At 39.8% G+C, this 19,071-nt stretch overlaps 1 protein-coding gene across 6 annotated transcripts in view; it reads left to right on the top strand.

The window, feature by feature from the left end:
* Window positions 1-19,071, top strand: part of MET (MET proto-oncogene, receptor tyrosine kinase) — an 87,412-nt gene that overhangs the window by 875 nt on the left and 67,466 nt on the right. For 2 of the 6 annotated variants that reach the window (XM_039571172.1, XM_039571171.1), the window contains exon 2: window positions 7,553-7,625. The exons of 3 other annotated variants lie outside the window; for them this stretch is intronic. In XM_039571172.1, the coding sequence (XP_039427106.1) occupies window positions 7,608-7,625 (18 nt within the window). In that variant the 5' untranslated portion in view covers window positions 7,553-7,607. Of the gene's footprint in view, window positions 1-828; window positions 7,626-19,071 lie in introns of those variants that run through there. One more of the 6 variants, XM_010413519.4, reaches the window with a different exon arrangement.

Here is a 19,071-nt window from a genome sequence, read left to right as displayed (position 1 = left end):
ATGGCTTTTTTGTTGTTGTTGGTTTGTTTTTTTTTTTTTTCCATTTTTAAATGCAGAATTTGCTTTGAATGGTAAACAAAACGCAAAGGGCTCATATAATGGCATTCCACCACTGTTTCCATGTCAGCATTAAATTAGGTGGTCTTTGGCTTTATAAATACGGAATGCACTCCTTAGAAATTGGAAGTTTTGCACATACATCAGTAGGGATTAATAATCAAGTACCAGCGTTGTTTAACAAACTGTGCGTTTGTAACCTGTAGGAGGTTATTCAAGCTGCAGTCCATGCTTTTCCCGAAGAACCTATGCCCTGTGTGGTAGTTCATTTGCTTTCATCCCACAGGTGCTTTTTGCATTGTCCAGCAGCAAAAAGAGGATGGTGTCTCTTTTTTGTCGTCTTTTTATTTTAGATCTGAGAGGTTTGGATTCATAATCAGGCAAGATAAAGTGTCTCGCATGTTTCTCTCTAGAGAGCTGGTTAAATGTTTACAGATCATACACTGTGAGAGCAAAAAGCTAGCCTTTGGCAGGAGCTGCATGTTGAAAACAAAGTAACTTGGAGAATGACTGTATCGCTTGTTCTTTGTGCCCTAATCCTTCTTCAGCACTGTATGATTCTTTTTCTGTCTTCTAATACAAACTGAATCATTTGGAAACTGGGATATTTTGTAAAACATTCATGTCGCTATTTACAGAAGGGAGAATCAACTTCTGTGCCTTTTTGGTGGGGAGGGAATGAATTATCCTATAAGGCTTTTTTTCTCTTTTTTTTCCTTTTTTTTCTTTTTTCCTTTTTTCTTTTTTCCTTTTTTTCTTTTCTTCCTTTTTTCCCATTTTTTCCTTTTTTTTTTTGCATTTTTTCCTTTTTTTTCGTTTTTTCTTTTTTTTCCTTCTCTTCAGAGGCTAACCACTGCATAGCAGTTCTTTATTGGTAAGGAAGAGTGCACATGTTGTGGCTGGAGAGTGATTCACAGACATGTTGTTTGCTCAGGTGTAGATGACAGTGCAGCCATAGATGCATGGGAGCTCACTGAGTCAGGGCAAGGCAGCCAGAAAGCCAAAATTCAGCAGACATTCAATGAAAGGCTCATGAATGCCAAACTAAAGCAGCAAGTGTTGTCTTCCCAGGACTGCCTTTCCCATCCTGATTTTCCTGCATTGATGGTTTTCTGGTACCTTAGCCGATGACCTGCAACCTCTTCCCGCTTGTCCAATGCAATCGAAGGGGCCAACCCACCTACTCTTATTCTTCTATGATCTGCAAGTGCCTGCTCTGTATTTTTCAACTCAGATGAGAAATTCAAAGCCGGCTGCCTCCTAAATCTGGCTTCCAGAACTCCAGAGACTAACTGGCACAGCTGGCTGCAGTGCAAGAGCAGCAGTCTTGCCTTCGCAGCCACAAAGGGAACCTGATGCCGGCAGCATGCTGTGCTGGGGTAGCCGGAGAGCCAAAGCTACAGCAGTGGGAGTCACAGAGCACTGGGGGATCTGCTTTGTGCCACGATTGCTTTGTGGTGGGCATGCGTCTAGACTTTATTTGCTTCAGGCAGAAAGCAAGGAGAGGTCCTGCATCTCCATCTGTGTTTGTGAAATATCTAGTGTAAGGGAAATCCTGCTTGGGCTCTCAGCACTGCACATCATTTCTTGAACAAGAAAGGGATAGGGTAGCTGAATAGCATTCTCTGAAACTACAGAAACACAAAACTCAATAGGGAGTTACAAGGATCTGTTTGGTGCAAAGCAGAAGGAATGCATGTTGTGTGTGAAACTTCAAATATACCTTCCTAACATTTTGGGTGGCATAACCCTAAACTTTGTGGTGGGTTCCTGTGAAACCCTTATGTCCAGGCTTTCTACCTCCCTGTTGCTACCTTGCTGTCTGTCCTTTGAGCCAGTGGCACAACTTCATGTTTCATTAGGCTGTTACCCTCAGATGAGGCATCAACCTCTGCATCTTGTCTGCTGTGGCCACAGCTGGTGATTTTGCTTCCTATAAAAAGGTTGTATTTGGTAATTAAACCTGTACAATGCACCACTTGTGGTCATGACACATGGCCCCAAGCAGCATGCCATCACCAAGGAGGCAGGGCCACAGCTCCATGAAGGACTCTGAGGATGGCATCTCTTTGCTGTGGCCAAGATGAGGAGGTTTCTGTTGTTCTCTTATAAAAATCTGGTGTTTTTCTTAGAAGTGGCTTTAAAAATCTCTCATACATAGCAACTGATGCAAACATGTTAGCAGAAGCCATTTTTAAATCAGTTTCCTTACCCAGGGGAAATGTAGTATAGACAGGGCCTTCAGGAAACGAATAATTAGGTGACCTTTTTCCCCCCAGAATATCAGGTCTGTTTTATGTAGAGCTGTTTGAAGTCACACAAATTCTCATTACTCTCCAAATCTCTAACCTTGCCTTGTTTAAGATACCTTTTAGGAAATCAAATCAGTGTTTCAATCTAATTTCCAAAGGCATTCAAACACATGGTATGTGTGCTAACTTGTTTCCTCTAGCATTAACAAATCTAGCAAATTGCCAAGCTATTCGCCTTGAGGAAAACTATGATGTTGTACAAGAAGATAAAGTATTTTTTTCCTCCAATTTTAAACATTAGAAAAAGAAAAGAGGTGAAGTTATCAGACCACATTAGTCCAGGATATAACTCCTTTGAAGCAAACAGTGTTCCCAAACAGATTGCCATGGTTTTTGATCTGTTCTGGGACTTTTTAGTCATGCTGTGATCTTTTTCAGTCACTTGATGTGGCTGGATGGTGACTGAGTCCTCTTGGCTCAGACAGACTTTCATTGAATTAGTTGCAATTGAGTATACCAAATATAAGAGTGGAAAATAGAAGTGGAGATAAATAATTTAAGGTGCTTATAACCCTCAAATTTTAAGAATTTTATAATGCTCATATTTTAAGGAGAGTACATGTGTACATAAGCCAGGCACAAAGGTGCATGTGGTGCAACAGAAGCAGTGAATGGCCTGAAACCTCTCCTCTGCCTCTCCTCCCAACACACCAGTCTCCAGGGAAGCAAGTGCTCCGGAACATTTAATTTTTCAAGCAGTTGTCAATAACAGAAGAGTTTCTGCAATGCTGCTGAGGAGTTTAATAAGCTCAAAATTCTTAAACAAAATGCTTCTTTTTTCTTTTTTTTTTTTTTTTTTTTTTTGGTGCATCCTACAGCTCTGGTACTTTCTTCTGCTTGTCCCAAGAAAATGAACGTGCAATTGTCCTTTTGTATGGAAGGCAGCAAAAGGTTCTTGTTTGAATTCATGATAAATTTGGTTTCAAATGCATGTGGAAGGAAAATTGCCTAATGCTTTCAGAAGATTTTCATTTTGCTCAAGTGTTCACACCATGGCCATCACCATGGTATTTGATAGCTATCCACTTTGTTGTGTACGTTGCAGCTTTAGCCTCTCACTGAAGGGTCACACTGGCATATCTTTTTTTCCTGTAGTCATACAGAAATAACAATTTTTTATGTAAGTTGCTTTCCTCTACTATAGTTCCTTCATTTTGATGTTTATCCAGCTAAAGAGTATCAGAATTTTTTTGACATGTATGGTTATCATTTCTGTGAAGGATCAGTGACCTAGCTTGACAAATTTAAAAGTTCAGCAATAAACCTAAATATGTGACATTTATTGAAATTCATTCTTTTCAATGGAGCTACTTTCTTTCAAAAATATTGAGAATAGTAAGGGATTGCATCTGCAATTTGATTAAATCTACAGTTGTTACCATTTGCCTTCTGAAAATTGATTCCCTCCCCTCCCTGTCCCCCAGCTTGACATGCTTATTGATTAAAAATTCTCCGCTGGCCTAAGCTAGCATATATTTGTTAGTGTTTGTGTGCTTCCCATGCAAGTTCAGACAGGCTTTCAACTGTGGAAGCCAACTCTATTCCTAAACTATTGGAAATGGTAAGGTTCCTTAGTAATTGTTTTAAACTAAATGATGACACATCTTTGAACCCCATTGTACGAAGGAAAAATACCTTCTGACTGGAGAGAGGTTTCCTGTTTATGTATGTGTTTGCTGGAATTAAGCCTTCCCCTGTGTGTTGGCTGAGTATTTTTTTGTAATCCAAAATGGCAACATGGCAAGTCACCTCCACAGTTTATTTTTTGGACAGGATACAGGTCTTTTATTTTCAAAATAGCATGGCTCTGGAGTTGATGATGAAGCACAGGGGCCTCTCAGTTACACTCCTGCAAGCAGACTCAGTTAATTGAGGAGGCACACTTAAAAAGACAGCTAGATTTAGGCAAGAAGTAATTAATTTTTATTGACAATTTTATACAATGTAAGTTGTTCCCTTCCCACACAGGAAGTTTTTGGCTTCAGGCAGATTTTCTTTCAGCATAAGGATATGAAATTTGCCATATGTATAATTTATTTTATAAAATGGCTAGAATCATAGCTTTGGTTGTGACTGAAGAGAGTCATGTAAATTTTTCTGCTTCTCTTTAAAAAGAGCAGCCCAGCAGGTGGCCTCCAAGTGGTAGCCCAACTGCAGAAGGATGGCATGTAATACCTGAAGGGCTTTCAGCTGTTTGGATATGGACAGGTGACCAAAAAATAAAGCATATATAATACTCTTGCCTCTTGGTATCTGGGGTGTGTAGATTTGTGACCTTGCAGCGTGCCCTTGCACCCTGCATGCCATAGCTGAACCTCCTTCAGAGGAGAGAGGTGATGTCATGAGACTCAGAAAGGCATTCTGCCTACAATAGTAATAAGACTGGACCACCACGAATTTAGGCAGTAAAGTTACAGTCATTTATGAAATACAGTGTTAAGGTTTCTGGTTTGCTTCAAATAATGCTCATTTTAAACAACTGTCTGGGACTGGGAGAAACCTGGACTAATGGACTGATTACACCGAGCATTTGTTAGGGCTGAGAGCCACATGGCCCTGGTGTGGGATGTCCACACCCAGCCCCAGCTTTGCCACCTGCTACCCCTGCCCACATCTGGCAGAACGTGCCCTCAGGTGAATTCCAGTCCCTTTATCACCTACCACAAACGCTCGGGCTGACAACAACACGTGTCGGTCTAAGAAAACTGGCTTTTTTTACCTCTTTTTGTGGTTGTGCTACTTTTCTGGTGAGAACCCTGAGCGAGACTGTGGTCTCATGGTTGTCCTTGGAAGTTTTGCCACTGACTCTTCATGGACACTGGATTTAGCTCTGCTTTTGCGTGTGTCTGCACGGTATTTGAAAAATAGATTTTCTCTTCTTTGACTTTAATAGAAGGTTGATGTACCTTTTTTGACATAAAATTTTTCTCATTAATAGTTGTACAAATTGTTAAGTCCTTCAGGAACTATTTATTTTCACCTAAATTTTGTGGAAACAAGTACTTTCTGAGCATGTTTAATGAGTTACGTGAAAACAATTATCATCTACAGTTAGAATTCCAAACTTAGTTATTTAAGGTTTCTTAACTTAATGTTTCTTTTGTTTCTTTGTTTATTTTTTAGTTTGTTTGAGCTGGATGCTGAAACTCACCTTTCTCTTACTTTGTTTTGAAACTGTTCTAGCTAGTGAGATTTCAAGCTTGATAGAGGTCCATTGTGCCATGTGAATGCCTAGAAACATAATTGTTCTGTCTTTAGCTTTATCATAAATAAGAGTTCTTTTTTGATTGGTTGACCCAAAATAATTCACCAGAATTTCAGGACCATCAGAGAAATTTATTAAGACATTGGGGTTTGCCGCTCCCACCCCTACACACCTGTATCATGGATGATCCTGTGAGGATAAAAGTAGCAACTTTCCAAGTAAGCCCAGCATTCCAAGTAGGCCCAGAGAAAAGTCCCAAATCTGTGGATTGTCCCAAAGCATGACTAGAAAAGAACAAAGTGAAATAATTCCACAAGCTTAATTTGTCTTAGATAGATGCTGGCATAACTCGGGCTTGGATTGCTCTCTATCTTCAAGACCGTTATACAGTCAAAATGGTATGAGGATTTCTCTTATGGGAATCCTATATTCTTTTATCTGTTGCTATTATATATCCTGATATCTGTTATGGGTATTATTATGTATTTTTTCATGTGTCTTCTCATCCAAATGTATCAGATTCTGTTAGGTCTGAGAAAGCAGGATAAAGCAGAGTGAGGCAGCTTTGCTGAAGACAGTGAGAGGTGTTGGTAGTTGGATTAACGTCAAAAGTTGATTAATTGCTCTCTCCTAATGTCATTGAAAATGTTAAATGAATTACTTTAGTTATATTCAGTTTTCTTGTCTATTTCTAGAGCAGGGGTACTAATTCTACATGTTATATATTACTGTCCTGTAAAACCTTTCCTAAAACTCTTTAGGTTTATTGCTTTTGCTCTTTGGATTAGAGGCCAATATTTTTCCTGAGGGAAATTGTTTCTTGTTAATACTCAGTATTCAATATCATTCTTACAAATGCCCAAAGCTGCAGTAAAAAAAAATACAATTGCAATATTAATAATCTTTTAAAGAGTAGGTAGAATGCAAACAGTAATGGGCTCCAGTAAGCAGTGAGCCAATGTGGAGTTCCCCGTGTGATAAAGCATTTCTGCATTAGAGAAAATAATCCAAATTTCACCCTAAAAATGTATTTACCATCCATTCAGATGAGTGGAAAATGTTGTTCGTGTTTGAAGATGCAATTTAGCTTGCAGTAGATGATTGAAAACTGTCTTAACTGTTGTTTAACTCCTCTGATGAAAGAAAACTTTGATGAAGGAAAACTTTGAACACTTTGCTGTCGCCTTCCTATATATGTTCAAGGACAGAGTGCTGCATGGTAATGAGTTTTATCACTGTGTGTGTTTGCAGCACTTCCAAATAGTAAATGGGGGGGTTCTCCCAGCCAGGATGTAGGTGCCTTTTGTTAAACTCTATCACCTTCAGTGGAAACTATGCAAGAGTTGAAAGCAGAGGACTCAGATGTGCACTGTGTCTTTATGCTTTACTTTGATTTCTTCATTTCCTAGTATTTAGGGTTTATTAAGCCTATTGCGGTCAGAATCTGAAATTCCCAAATGTCTCTTTTTCCTGGTATTGCAAACGCTGGCCTTACAAGCAAATTACCAGAGAACATGGCATGGTGGCAACATTGCACTGTGTCCTTTTCCCCTCTCAGAGGATTAAATAGCTCCTTTTCTGGGGATGTGCTCTCCTGTGACATTTTCAAGATCTTGTCAACTCTCCACTGTAAATTTCCACAATGGCAAAATCCCATTGAAGCTAGCATGGAAACCTTACTATAAGTTTTTTAATTATCCTATGAAATTTAATATTCAATCTGTTTGTGCTTCAGAACTGCAAGATGTTAAAATCTCATTACATTTTATGTTCCATTAAATCCCATAGAATTCAGTTATTATTTCTATCAGATTCCATTTGATTCTTGTCCTTTTTATCCTGACCTTATCTATACAAAAGAGATGGATTGCAAGGCATGTCCATTTGTGAGAAAAGGGTGATTCTCTACTTCTCCTGGTGACATTCAAAAAGACCTAACCAACAATACCTTTTTTTTTTTCCTTGTTGACTATGGGAGGCTACATGAGAGGAGATGTTCTGAAAGCAGAACATGCTAATAGAAGTTGAGAGAGATGAGAGCCAGGCAGAAGGTAAGTAAAGTCAGCACAAGAGCACATGAAATCACAAAAATCATTAATGACCTTCTGATTGCAGAACTGAATGCCATGGTTATCATGCAGGGCTAAAAAAAAGGGAAAACACCTTGTGTGGTCATTTTCAGTTAGAAGGGCTCTTTTCCAGTTCTGTGGAGTTTCCTTTCCTTCTGAAAACACAAAAATAAGTATGCATTTGTTCTTCAGATGTAAGCTGCCATGATAACATCAGCTGGGGTAGAGCTCAGAGACAACTTTGCTGCTTCCTGAAGATGGCTGAGTTGCATTTTTGTTTGTTTGTTTTCAGATTGAGAAGTTTTCATATAACATGCTTTGAAAGAGCTTCTTTTATGCAAATGATGCCACAATTCTCTTGTATGTGAAACACAAGCTGGGCCAGCCTCTGTCTGCAGATAAGCAGGAATGGCTTTCAAAGTTCCCTTGACTGCACTGGGAGAGCTCCCTGCTTATCTGAGCAGAGTATGTGCACCCAAAGTCCCTGCAGGGTACAAAAATAAGGTAACAACCAGTGAATTGTTTTCACAGCACAAAAAGCCTTTCAGGAAGGAGCAAGGAGCAATAAGAGGAGGCTTAAAAATAAGAAAGTACCCCTTCCCCAGCTGCAAAAGGGCAATCTGAAGGTATGTTATTTACTGAGACCACCATCACATGCTATTAATAGGGGTAAAAGCCCATCAGTCAAATATTTGACTACTCGTGGTTTATAGGGATTTCAAAGACTTATGGAAAGATAATGTCTGTGTCCATTAGCTAGTTACTTGGAAATGCAGTGTTGGTTAATTCAGCATTTCTTTAAAGAGTAATGATTATCTTCATTAACAATATATAAGATTTTTAAAGATTTACTCTTCTGCACCTATCATTCCTGTTACATCTTCTACATCTCAGTATTTACCCTGTATCATCTATTGCTCATTTTAAATGAGGTAGTATTGAGATTCTGTCATTGCCACAGATCTTCTGTCTTTCAGCCTGTTTTAAGCACCCTGTTCTCTAGTCCTTAGTCAGCTCAACTATCACAGCAATCAATGAGAATAGTGTTTGCATATAGACTGTGGAGTCAAGTCTTGGAAAAGATGATGGCTTCACAGTGAAGGAATGTAGCTTATCCTGCCCTAGCTTAGGTCTGAAACTAGGCTCTTGTGTGAAAGCCAGGTGTGTAAGAGTTCAGATCTGTCCATCATCACCCCAAACATCTGTATCTTGTTATAATTACTTGTGAGTAATTATTATCACAAGTAGTCCATATTTTTTGTCTGATGCTAATAAGCAATACAATATAATTTGAATATTTTTAGTAGTAGCAGGGATACAAAAGAAAATGTTCCTGCTAAATGACAGTGACCTTTGTTCAGTGCCCAATATATTGAATTAAATACCAACTGTTTAGTAAAACATCATGCTCAGGAGCAATTGTTTCACTATAAAGTCCTAAATTAAAAACATACATTAACTGACCAATTTCCAATTCTACCACTGCCATTTGATTTTCCTTTTAGATAAATAGACCGAGCTTAATGTTATGGGGAAGATCCAGAGAGGCTGCTTTGGCATCTAAAATTGTGTTTAGAGTGAGTTTAGGGCACAAGTCCAACAAACAGATCTAAAAAGCTAACACTCACTGGCCACAAAGCTCTCAGGTGCTTAGATTGACCAATGTCTGCACTTTGTGCTAAATATTCCCTGGATCTCACCTGAGCTGGAGCTCTGGAAGAGAAGACCAAGCAGCAAGAGGCTGAGTCCTGGCTGGGTTACAGCTCCCAGCAAAGCTTTTTTGCAGTGCCCAGACAGGATGGAGCCAGGCACAGGTCCTGCTGCTGACAGGCAGCCTCCAGCACCACGCTCCATCCCCTTTCTTCCTCCCAGCTGGCTTGGCTCCAAAGCACCAGGACAGCTTTGCCTAGGAGGACTCACATTCCACTGTCTGCATCTTCCCACCGAGACAGGAAGAGGAGGAGGAGGAGGAGAGAGGAATGGCCCTGGGGTGGTGGATTGCTGGATCTCATGGCAAAAGGGCAGGAGAATGCAGGCAGGAGCTGCAGAGAGAGGGCAGGAGCCAAAAGCAGCAGAGACAAGCCCTAGTCCCAGATGAAGACCTTTGGCCAGGCTGTTCATGCAGGGATGAGGACCATGGTTTTAAATCAGTCCCTTTATGGCAGGCACCATCTTACAGCTCAGCTTTTCTGTGCTGCACCCTGCACAGTTTGACCACCAGCACTAAGCCTTTTGTGTTTTGGAGATGTTTTGTAAGTGGATTAATCTATCCTCATTTCACCCTTATGAGAAAGGTAAATACCCTCTGAAGTTTGGAAACAGCCTCTTTGCTTATCTCACAGACTTCTTGAATCTGGCTCCAGATTTCCAGAGGAGGCATTCCAGGGTCTGAAGAAGTCCAAAACTTCATTCTGGCCTGGTATAAATGAGAACCCCTGAAGAGCTACAGTTGCACATTTAAGCTCCCCAGGTCTCCTCAAGATGAGGGGAGAGGACAGTCTGAAAGAAAGTAAATGAAGCAGATGAAAAATCCTTTCAGAAACAAACACACAAAAAAAGATCCCATTAACATGAAAAAACTCAGACTGCTCAGCCATCTCTGAACTCCTTCTTCAAACTATTGAACTTTTCAGCATCTTCAGAAGGTCAACATAATACTTTAAAATAAAAGCTGTGCCTGACGGACCCTTGCTGAGGGACATCTGCCAAAAAAAAGGCAGCTGAGGCTGCCACAGATCAGCCACTCTCCTGATTGCAGCTGTGACACAGTTGCCTCTGGTGAGAGCCAGGATGTCAGACAGGCTGGTCCCAGGCCATTTCGGGATTTATGAATGCCAATACCGTAAAGTCCTTGGAAGGCAATCATGAATCACAGGTTCGCAGCAAGGCAGCAGTCATGCCAATGAGTCGTCATTAACTCTGTTTCTAAACTGAGTGAAAGTAGGGCATCAGTTAAAGTGCACTGCAATAACATAAACTTACAGTGACAAAAGCGAGGTCAGCATTAAAAAGAAAAGGTCATAACCACCTAACCAAACACAGATGGGAAACAAGCACTATCCTTGACGTTCCTGTTTGATTATCAAAAAGCTGCTATGAAGCTAAGTAGACCATCAGGTTATTAACTTTGGTATCAGATAAAGTATTAAAGCTGAGGCATAAATAAAGACCCCATTGCTTTCACTAGCAAATTTACAGACACAGCCAATTCAGTTTTGTTTGTAGCTGTTCTGAGTGTTTGCACCACATTTTCACTTGGGGCAAAGACCACCAAAGCTTTGCATAGAGGTGGTTTGTGTTTGGCGGGGCTGATTATCTCAAACACAGCATTACACAATCATGGTTATACCTTGTGGAGCCAGCTTGGGCATGGAAGGAGTGCAGTCTGCTTTCCAGCACTAAGTAAACATGAAGACAAATAACAGTATCAGCCCAATACAGTATCAGCCCAATGGACTGTGCCAGGCCAGACCAGCCCCACAAAAGTTCCTAGATGCAAGGAGATGACTTGGAGGCAACTTAAAGTCCTCTGTACAGTGCTGACAGTGATCCACAAGCAGAGCTTTTTCTTGGTTTTTCCTTTCCCCGGGTAAGCCACCCCCAGCAGGCTGAGTGAAGGAGAGCTGAGGGTCTCATTCCAGCCTTTGGGCCAGCTCTCCAAATCTGTGGGCCCAGCTCACTCACACAGATGTGCTGATCTTGCTGGGATCCTGCACAGTTTGACCATGACATCTCAGCTTGACGAGCTGCGTATCAAGCAAGGCATCAGCAACCTTTTGGAAATCCTTGACCCTAAGTTTTGTCACTAATTTGCCTTGTGGCTCTTGGAGACACATTGACTAAGAAGGGTGAAGTCATGGCACACAGTGGCATGCTTTATGTGTGCCCGCCAAGCAGAAAGCCACTGCCTGACACTGTCCTGCCAGCTCTTTCAGAGGAAAGAACAGAGCCAGCACAATTTCTTTTGCTTAGTATCCTAGGTATTTGTACCATACCTTGGAAGAATTCAGGGACTTTTTGGGTTTTATTTGCTGATATTATTATATTTACTATGACATGAAAAGGAAATTTGATAATTTGGGGGGCTTGTAGATCCATTGGTACCATTCTAGTAAAATATACCTTATCATCACTATTTTGTTACAGTTGTCATATACCTTACCATCTGTAGCTATTGACATATAGAACTTTTTTTTTTCTTTTTTCTTTCTTTTTTTTTTTAAGAGAGGTTTTTTAAGAGATTAATGTTTGGCTGTGAAGAGTTATTATCTCAGGGACTCCTAAGAACCATTAGCAGCAAATGACAATTAAACTGCTGGAAATGTCCTGCATCAAGATCATTCATAATTGCTGTTAGAACATTTAGATCAAATCTGTATGCTGTCTTGGTTACTCATGACTATCTGCCTTTTAATCTTTTTCATTTTTATGACCCATGCCATTCCTTTAATTATCACAGTATGGAAGGCTGTTAGCTTTACAAGACAGGAAAGGCTTCCAAAATATGCTCTGCATTTCAATACAAGAATTCAGGTAGATAGATGTTATAACCATAAAAAAAAGTAGAAAATCTAAGTGCTGGGAGTAGTTGAGGGAATTGAGCTAAAACTGCACTTGCAGCCAGGTTTGCCAACTTGGCTCTTTACAAAAGGAGGAACTGCATTCCAAGGAAATTACACTGTCCCTGTTCAGTACAGACAACCACAGAATGCTCAGACTCATGCAAAAAAGTTGAACGGAACCAACTCAGAAATGCAAGAAAGTTGCTTTCTCCTACTATAAGGTGTTTTTCACACTAGAAACAAAGACTTGCATCTTTACCTGAGCTTGTGTGATTTCTTCAGTCCACCAGGACATGTCTGCATTTGTCCCAACTCACTAGAAGTTGGTAAAGGCCTTTGCTTTGCATATGCGGTAAAAATACATAAGAGATGAATTAGTCTGTTCAAACATGAAAAATTTGAAGTGACCCCCAAATATCTCCATTATGCACTAACCTGAACCAGAAGACCAACATTGCCCTGTATTATTAGTCATGACATGTGACTATATCAAGCACAGCGTGTTACTCTACTCACACACACACAGCTCTTTTTCTACTGGTACTGAACCTTTGGACTGAGTAAGATGTTCACATATCAGTTGTCAGGCTGAATTATTTGCTGCAGATACCAAGCTTAAGTCTGCGCTAGAACTGGGTTTGTTCTACTTCAGCTGTAGTGGTAAAGAGCCACAATAACATCGCAGGTATTTTCTTACTCAAGTTCCACAATTGCTGACTTGCATTTCAGATGAACAGAATGGAACAATTGTGTTGTTTGCTTTCTATTTTCCTGTTATTGCTAAACAATACAATAGTTTTTTAAAAATCCTTTCATCCTTATCATCCAGATGTGGAAAGCTGTCCTCTTGTATTTAAAGATCCAAATCCATCTGGAAATATAAGCATGAAAAAATAGTGAAGGTTCTACCTTATTTGGGGTATTTCCTCCCTGGTTTTCATTTATTCTTTGTATATTTTGAACTACTAGTCCATGTTCTTTGTGGAAATGATTCCTCAGCCCTTAAAATGAGTACTACTTCCTCACATGAGAAATTTCTCTCAATTGCAAGGAAAGCTGTATTCCACCTATTAAATTAATCTTTTTGAGCAATATATAGCTCTTGATCTGTTCCACTCATTTGTAACATATCAGTGAGTGTTTGCTGAGGTTCATTACAAAAGAACCAGTAGTGCCATTGTAGACCATCACAACAAAAAAATGATTAAATAAATCCAGTTGTGCTAGAGACCCATGACATGAGTTGGCTTTAGGGTGTTAAGTTCTGAAGCAAGTTTCAAATGAAATACTCTGCTGCACTGCAGGACACCTCCAAAAAATACCAAATGAGTGTAAGAATAGAATTTTCTCCACTGCAAAGGCTAGATTAGTGTTCTTGTGGTTTAAAGCCTGTTAAAAATAAATGCGCTAGACAACAAAAATGCTTCTTCTGATAGCTGCTGTGAATTATGATGGTATATTGGACCCAGTAATGGACCGTGTATATAAAAGAGTGTGTTTTATGTGGGGATAATTTAAATTCTTTTTTTATGTGTTTGAATAGTGTAAGAAAAGGCTTACAGATCAGGTGAACCTGTTAATGAAAGCAATTTCTTCTGACACGCATGACTGCACTGTGTATGTAGAGAATGTAGTTAATGGTAGATCCTTCAGCAATTGCCTAGACTGTGCCCTGTCCAACAGTCCTTCCCCATCAGCCATCTGCATGCACACACACCTCTTGGAATAGCATAGAAACCTCCCAGCTCTGCTGTCAATGAATTTATGACCTAAATCACTGCTAATAAGTTCTTTGACTCTATGCACTGGAACACTGCATTGTGTTAGAGTGGATACCATGCTGTAGGAAAATTATGTTGCCACCCTAGTCAGGATGAGTGACCTAACCCAGAGCTGAAATAGTGCTGAAGACAAGGGATCATGAATTTTAACTCAGATTAGCCATTTGAATGCAGCTCAGGGATAATTTCTATGTTTGTTGCTGACTTACTCAATTTCTTTGTTCTTTCTGTTATCTTAAGGTAACTAACTCAGTTCAGATTTAAAAACTTTTTTTTTTTACCTGTGAACATAGAAAACAGGTTACCTTCACTAAGTATTTTACATGTAATCAACCTTGTGTACAGATGCAATTGATTAATTGGAAAGTCTGATGAAGACACATCCATTATGAGCTTAATCTGTTGAAGCTCATGCCAGTGCTGTGACAGATTTGCAACAACCAATTAAAGCTGGATGGATGGAGCTGTTATCATCACCCCCTCTCATTTTCCCTGTCCTCTTAAATGATGATGCTCTCTCCATGGCACAGCCTCTGAACCACAGGGAATCAGGTCCTGCACTGACACAGATTTTAGTCCAAAATAGCAAAGCAAACTGAGCTCTCAGGAGGACCAGTCACTAGGGTTATTCTATATAAATTTGCCACCACAACTCTGTCAGAGACCAAAGGAACAAGGTGTACTATCCCACTGGAAGAATTATAAAACCATACTATCAAATGTTTCCTTAAAGAGGGGAAAAGGCTACTGTTTGCTGACAATAGAGTTTTTGAAACATGAATTAACATGGCTCTGCTGTTGCCTAAACTGAAATGACCTACTGAGGACTAGATATGTTCTTGTGCAAACACGCTCTCTGTGGGATAAAGAGGATCCTGTAATTTCCTTTTCTGTAATAAAGCAAGGAAAAATGAGATGCACTAAACAACCTAAAAAATGCTTTCATGTCCGTGTGTTGTCTGAACTCGTGGAGATCCATGGAGTGCTTGTGATCAGAAATAAATGGCACCCAGGCTTCTGAAATGAGGGAAAGGAAAACAAGCATGGCTGTGTTTTTTGGCTTCATTGAACATGCCAGATTGAACATTATTCCATGATAAGGCCAGGCCTGGTTTATCAGTACAGTGGCAAACAGTGAGAAGGAGAGACATGATGTTCAATATTTACAAATTATCACCCAGGCCATAATTAGAGGGAATGAAGCTTGTAGGAAGAAGATTGCCATTGGGAAACTTTTAATGGTACAAAAACACTTGAGACCAAGCCTGATGGAAAGCACCAGCCATAGCACTTGAGATTGCCAATCACACTAATATGACACATCATTACCAACCATTTGCAATGGTTAACCAAAATCTATTTTCTCATCAGTTTTACTGGCTACCATCTGATGAGGGATGGAAAAATGAGCACATCATGACACTGGCTTTGAAAATATCTCTTACAAAAGGAATAATCCGTGCACAGCTATTGCTCACTGATAGCTATTGCAAGCCAAAGCTTACAAGTCATCTGTAGACACATGAGGGACACACACATGTCGCAGGAAGGTCACAAAAGATTGAACAGCATCAATCATTCAAACCAAGTAGAGAAACAAAGGTATTCCTTGTTTTCCTTCTGCAACTGATAGTGGCTAGTTCTTTGACCTGTATCTATAGCAGAAGTATTTTGGTTCTAATTCATCAAAACTCTTTCAGTTCAATGAATTACATTTGAGTCTATGCTAAGGAGAACTGTTGGACCTCTGAAGAAAGGCAGGACTGAATTTTTAATTCACCAAAATTTCTGTGTTTCTTCAGGATGAATTCAGCTGAAGTGTATTTGCAGTGACCTGGTCTGGAGGTTACAAAAGAGCAGCTCTGTGCTGGAGGTTGCAGAGTCAGAATAGAGAAAGAACCTGGGTCAGACACAGATGGAAAGAGTCACCAAATGTCCTGAGACTCTGAGTAAGAAGCAGCAGGGTTTATACGGTGTGAGGACTGTGAAGTAAACTGTACTCTTCAAATGATTCCTATGTTCTCCCTAAGCTATAAATGTCTCACCATAGACATGTCCCTTCTGATATCAGGCACCTTGAGGGAAGATTCACAGTATGCTGGAGATGTGGACTGTGGGGAACCATCTTCCCTAGAGAGTTGCCCATAAATCTGAGCTGGAGCTTCCCATAGGTGGGAATCAGCAGATTTCTGTCTGGGAGGATGCTTGAAATTTCTCAAAAGTATTACAAAGGAAAGCACCATGATGAGACTCAAATTAAAGAGAAAAGATGACTTGGTTTTCATTTATTGCTCATATTTTCCTTCCTGTAGTGGTAAAATAAAGTACCTATTATTCCTGGCATCCTTTACATCACACTGAATCCCACCTTTGTTCTTACTGTTAAATTTTCCATTCCAACATCACTTGCTAAAGGAGTCTAACATGAAATTTTTGGTCTCCAGAGCATAGATTGAAATCGGTGGTGTTTTACTGAGTGTAGGCAGAGCAGCCTATCTGAGGATACTGGCCTCACATCCCAAAATATGGCTGGAGTTAAAGCATAAGTCAGATAGTATTTATGGCTCTAAATACCCCTGCAGTGCACACTGGTACTGGTTGTTGGACAACTGGGATCCTCTTTTTCAGATGCTGGAAGAATGGAGAGGATTGTAAACTGAAGACTGAGAGACATAATGGGTGGGAAATCTATTGTGGAACATTAAAACAAGAACATAGTACAGAATATACTGCAACATATAAAGGTGCCTGTCACATAACCTTCCTTCCATCTTTTTTTCCTGTGTTGGTGGTCAATCAGCCTCATCCTCACCCAGCTCTTGTCCCACCCATTGCTTTCTCTCTCCACTGCAGGACCACCTCTGTTATGTGGGATTAAATTTATTCTAGTAAACGATATACCTACCTCTGCATTGTGTCAGAAATATAGCACTTTTGGAATTTTCTGTTTAATCCAGTATTTCTCAGAACATGCTGACTCATCAGAAGTGAATCTGCAGGAATGTATCAGTTTCAGCAGTTTCTTGGGTGGAAGTGCTGGTTGAAAAGAGGCAGACAGTCAGACCAGGCTCCCACTGCTCCCAGTGCTGGGACCTTCACTTGGCACTGGCCAGGCAGGACGTGAACACGATTGTTCTTGGATCATGTGTGACTTCTGGGTGTTTTACACAAACTTTGAAAGCTCTTGGTTTCATCCCAGCACAGAGCAGGAAAAATTCCACGATAGCAAGATGTTACAGAGGATGAGAAAACAGTTTCTTGCCCTATACAATATGGAGGTCAACACTTTGTGTACTGTGACTATTTTCTAATTATATCGATATCCTTGCTCTTTTTTCTTTCTTTTTTAAATGTAAATCCAGGCTAGATTTGTTTCCAGGATTCTGTTATCATTAATTAATATCAGAAAAATGTTACTGATTTGAAGGAAGATCTTTATGTCTCAATACTAGAAGTGTGACTTGTTTTTACCAGCTAATGCTTGCAAATAGCCCGTGTTTCTGATTTTTATCTCCAAGTCTTGATCATGATTCTTATCAGACAATAGGGAGAAAGAACAATTAGTTTCCAAAACCTATTATTTTGTGTAATTAAAGAGGTAAACCACAGAAAGAATTCAGTGGATGCTGAAATAAAGCATCACAAGAATTATCGATTGTTTTAACCAATCTAGTGAAAACACTGGATTTATACACAGCTGAAACAGCTCTGATCTATAGTCATATTTTCATTTTGCTTAAAGTCCTAATGAAATAAAAAGTTGGTACAGACTCCTATTATTCAGTCTGTAATTTTCTAGGTCATCTATTTTAAATTCTTTCAGTGGTCACAAGCATTTCTTGATTAGCAACAATTGCCTAACTATAGTCAAACTAGAAGGATTTTCCCAAAGTATGTGATCATATTGCTGTTAGAATGCATAATTGTTTTCTCCACGAAGAAGCTAAATTTGGCTTAACAACTGTGTCATGATGTTAACAGAAAATGTCTGGTGTGACAGGGCATAGTGTGGATACTGCACTGAAACGCTCATAACCACAGCTCATTTCATTGATCTTTCAAGGGGGTGAAATATCACACAAGTCATCTGCCTTTGGTTTTTCAAGCCACATCAAACAACTGTGCAGAGATGTAAAAAAAAGACAGAAGTGCTAGGTGGTTTGATTTCATCAGTTAATGGCTGTAGGTCACTCGATAGCCCTTTGTTTACAATACAGCAATATGCCTGTATCTTGTAAGGCTCACCAGAGTGACTTACTGCTGTGGTACAGGGCCTAAAATAAAGCTTGCACATGCCAGGCACCACATGATGCATAAAATATTCTAATAATACATTACAAAGCCTTGTCAACACTAGGGAGAATGACTATTCCAAGAAATAGGGCTGGCTGAAAAAAGACATTTTTTTTTCAAGCTGGGCCTTTATGAAAGACAGTGATTTGGGGAGCTGGCAGGAGAGAAAGAGAGAGAGAGAGAAGGGTTTCTTGCTTTGGTCTGGTGGAGAAGTGGCTCTTTCTCGGTTAATCAAAAATATCAACAGAATAGAAGTCCACTCCAGCTAAATTTTCACATTAGTTCATGTCTTTTCTATTTCTTACTTTTGATCAGCTGTGCTAGGAACCCATTCAGCCCCTTGAGGACTTGACAAATATCTTATATCCACACATTGAAGTGCTCCAACTGCTTTGTGTGCAGTTGTGTCCTAAGCGTCCTGGGCAGTTTTGCTTTCAAGTATGTGTACACCATCCTGTTCTAAACCGTATCAGTCAGCTGGTTTAATGCCAGTGTGGAAGTAGTCCTCTCTCTTTTGCTGCTCTGCAACATGCCGAGGGGTCTTGAGAAATTCATCATAAGAAAATCCTTCTGTGAATTGTTCTAAAGGCAGTGAAATGGGCACCCACAAAGAACAGGGATTATAGTCGTTTCTAGCACAACTATTATGACACTAAGTAAGATTGCAACACTTCTTAAACTGAAATAGTTCAGCTACTACATGCAGCCTAAAAACAGATTTCTGTTGTCTGATAAACTGACGATTTTCTATATGAAATATAACCAGTTTTTCCGTTAAATATATTTTGACAG

The sequence above is a fragment of the Corvus cornix genome, chromosome 1A (assembly GCF_000738735.6).
Source record: "Corvus cornix cornix isolate S_Up_H32 chromosome 1A, ASM73873v5, whole genome shotgun sequence".
NCBI lineage: Eukaryota > Metazoa > Chordata > Aves > Passeriformes > Corvidae > Corvus > Corvus cornix.
The sequence above is the reverse complement of the archived record's forward strand: the minus strand, read 5'-3'. Positions and strand labels throughout refer to the sequence as shown.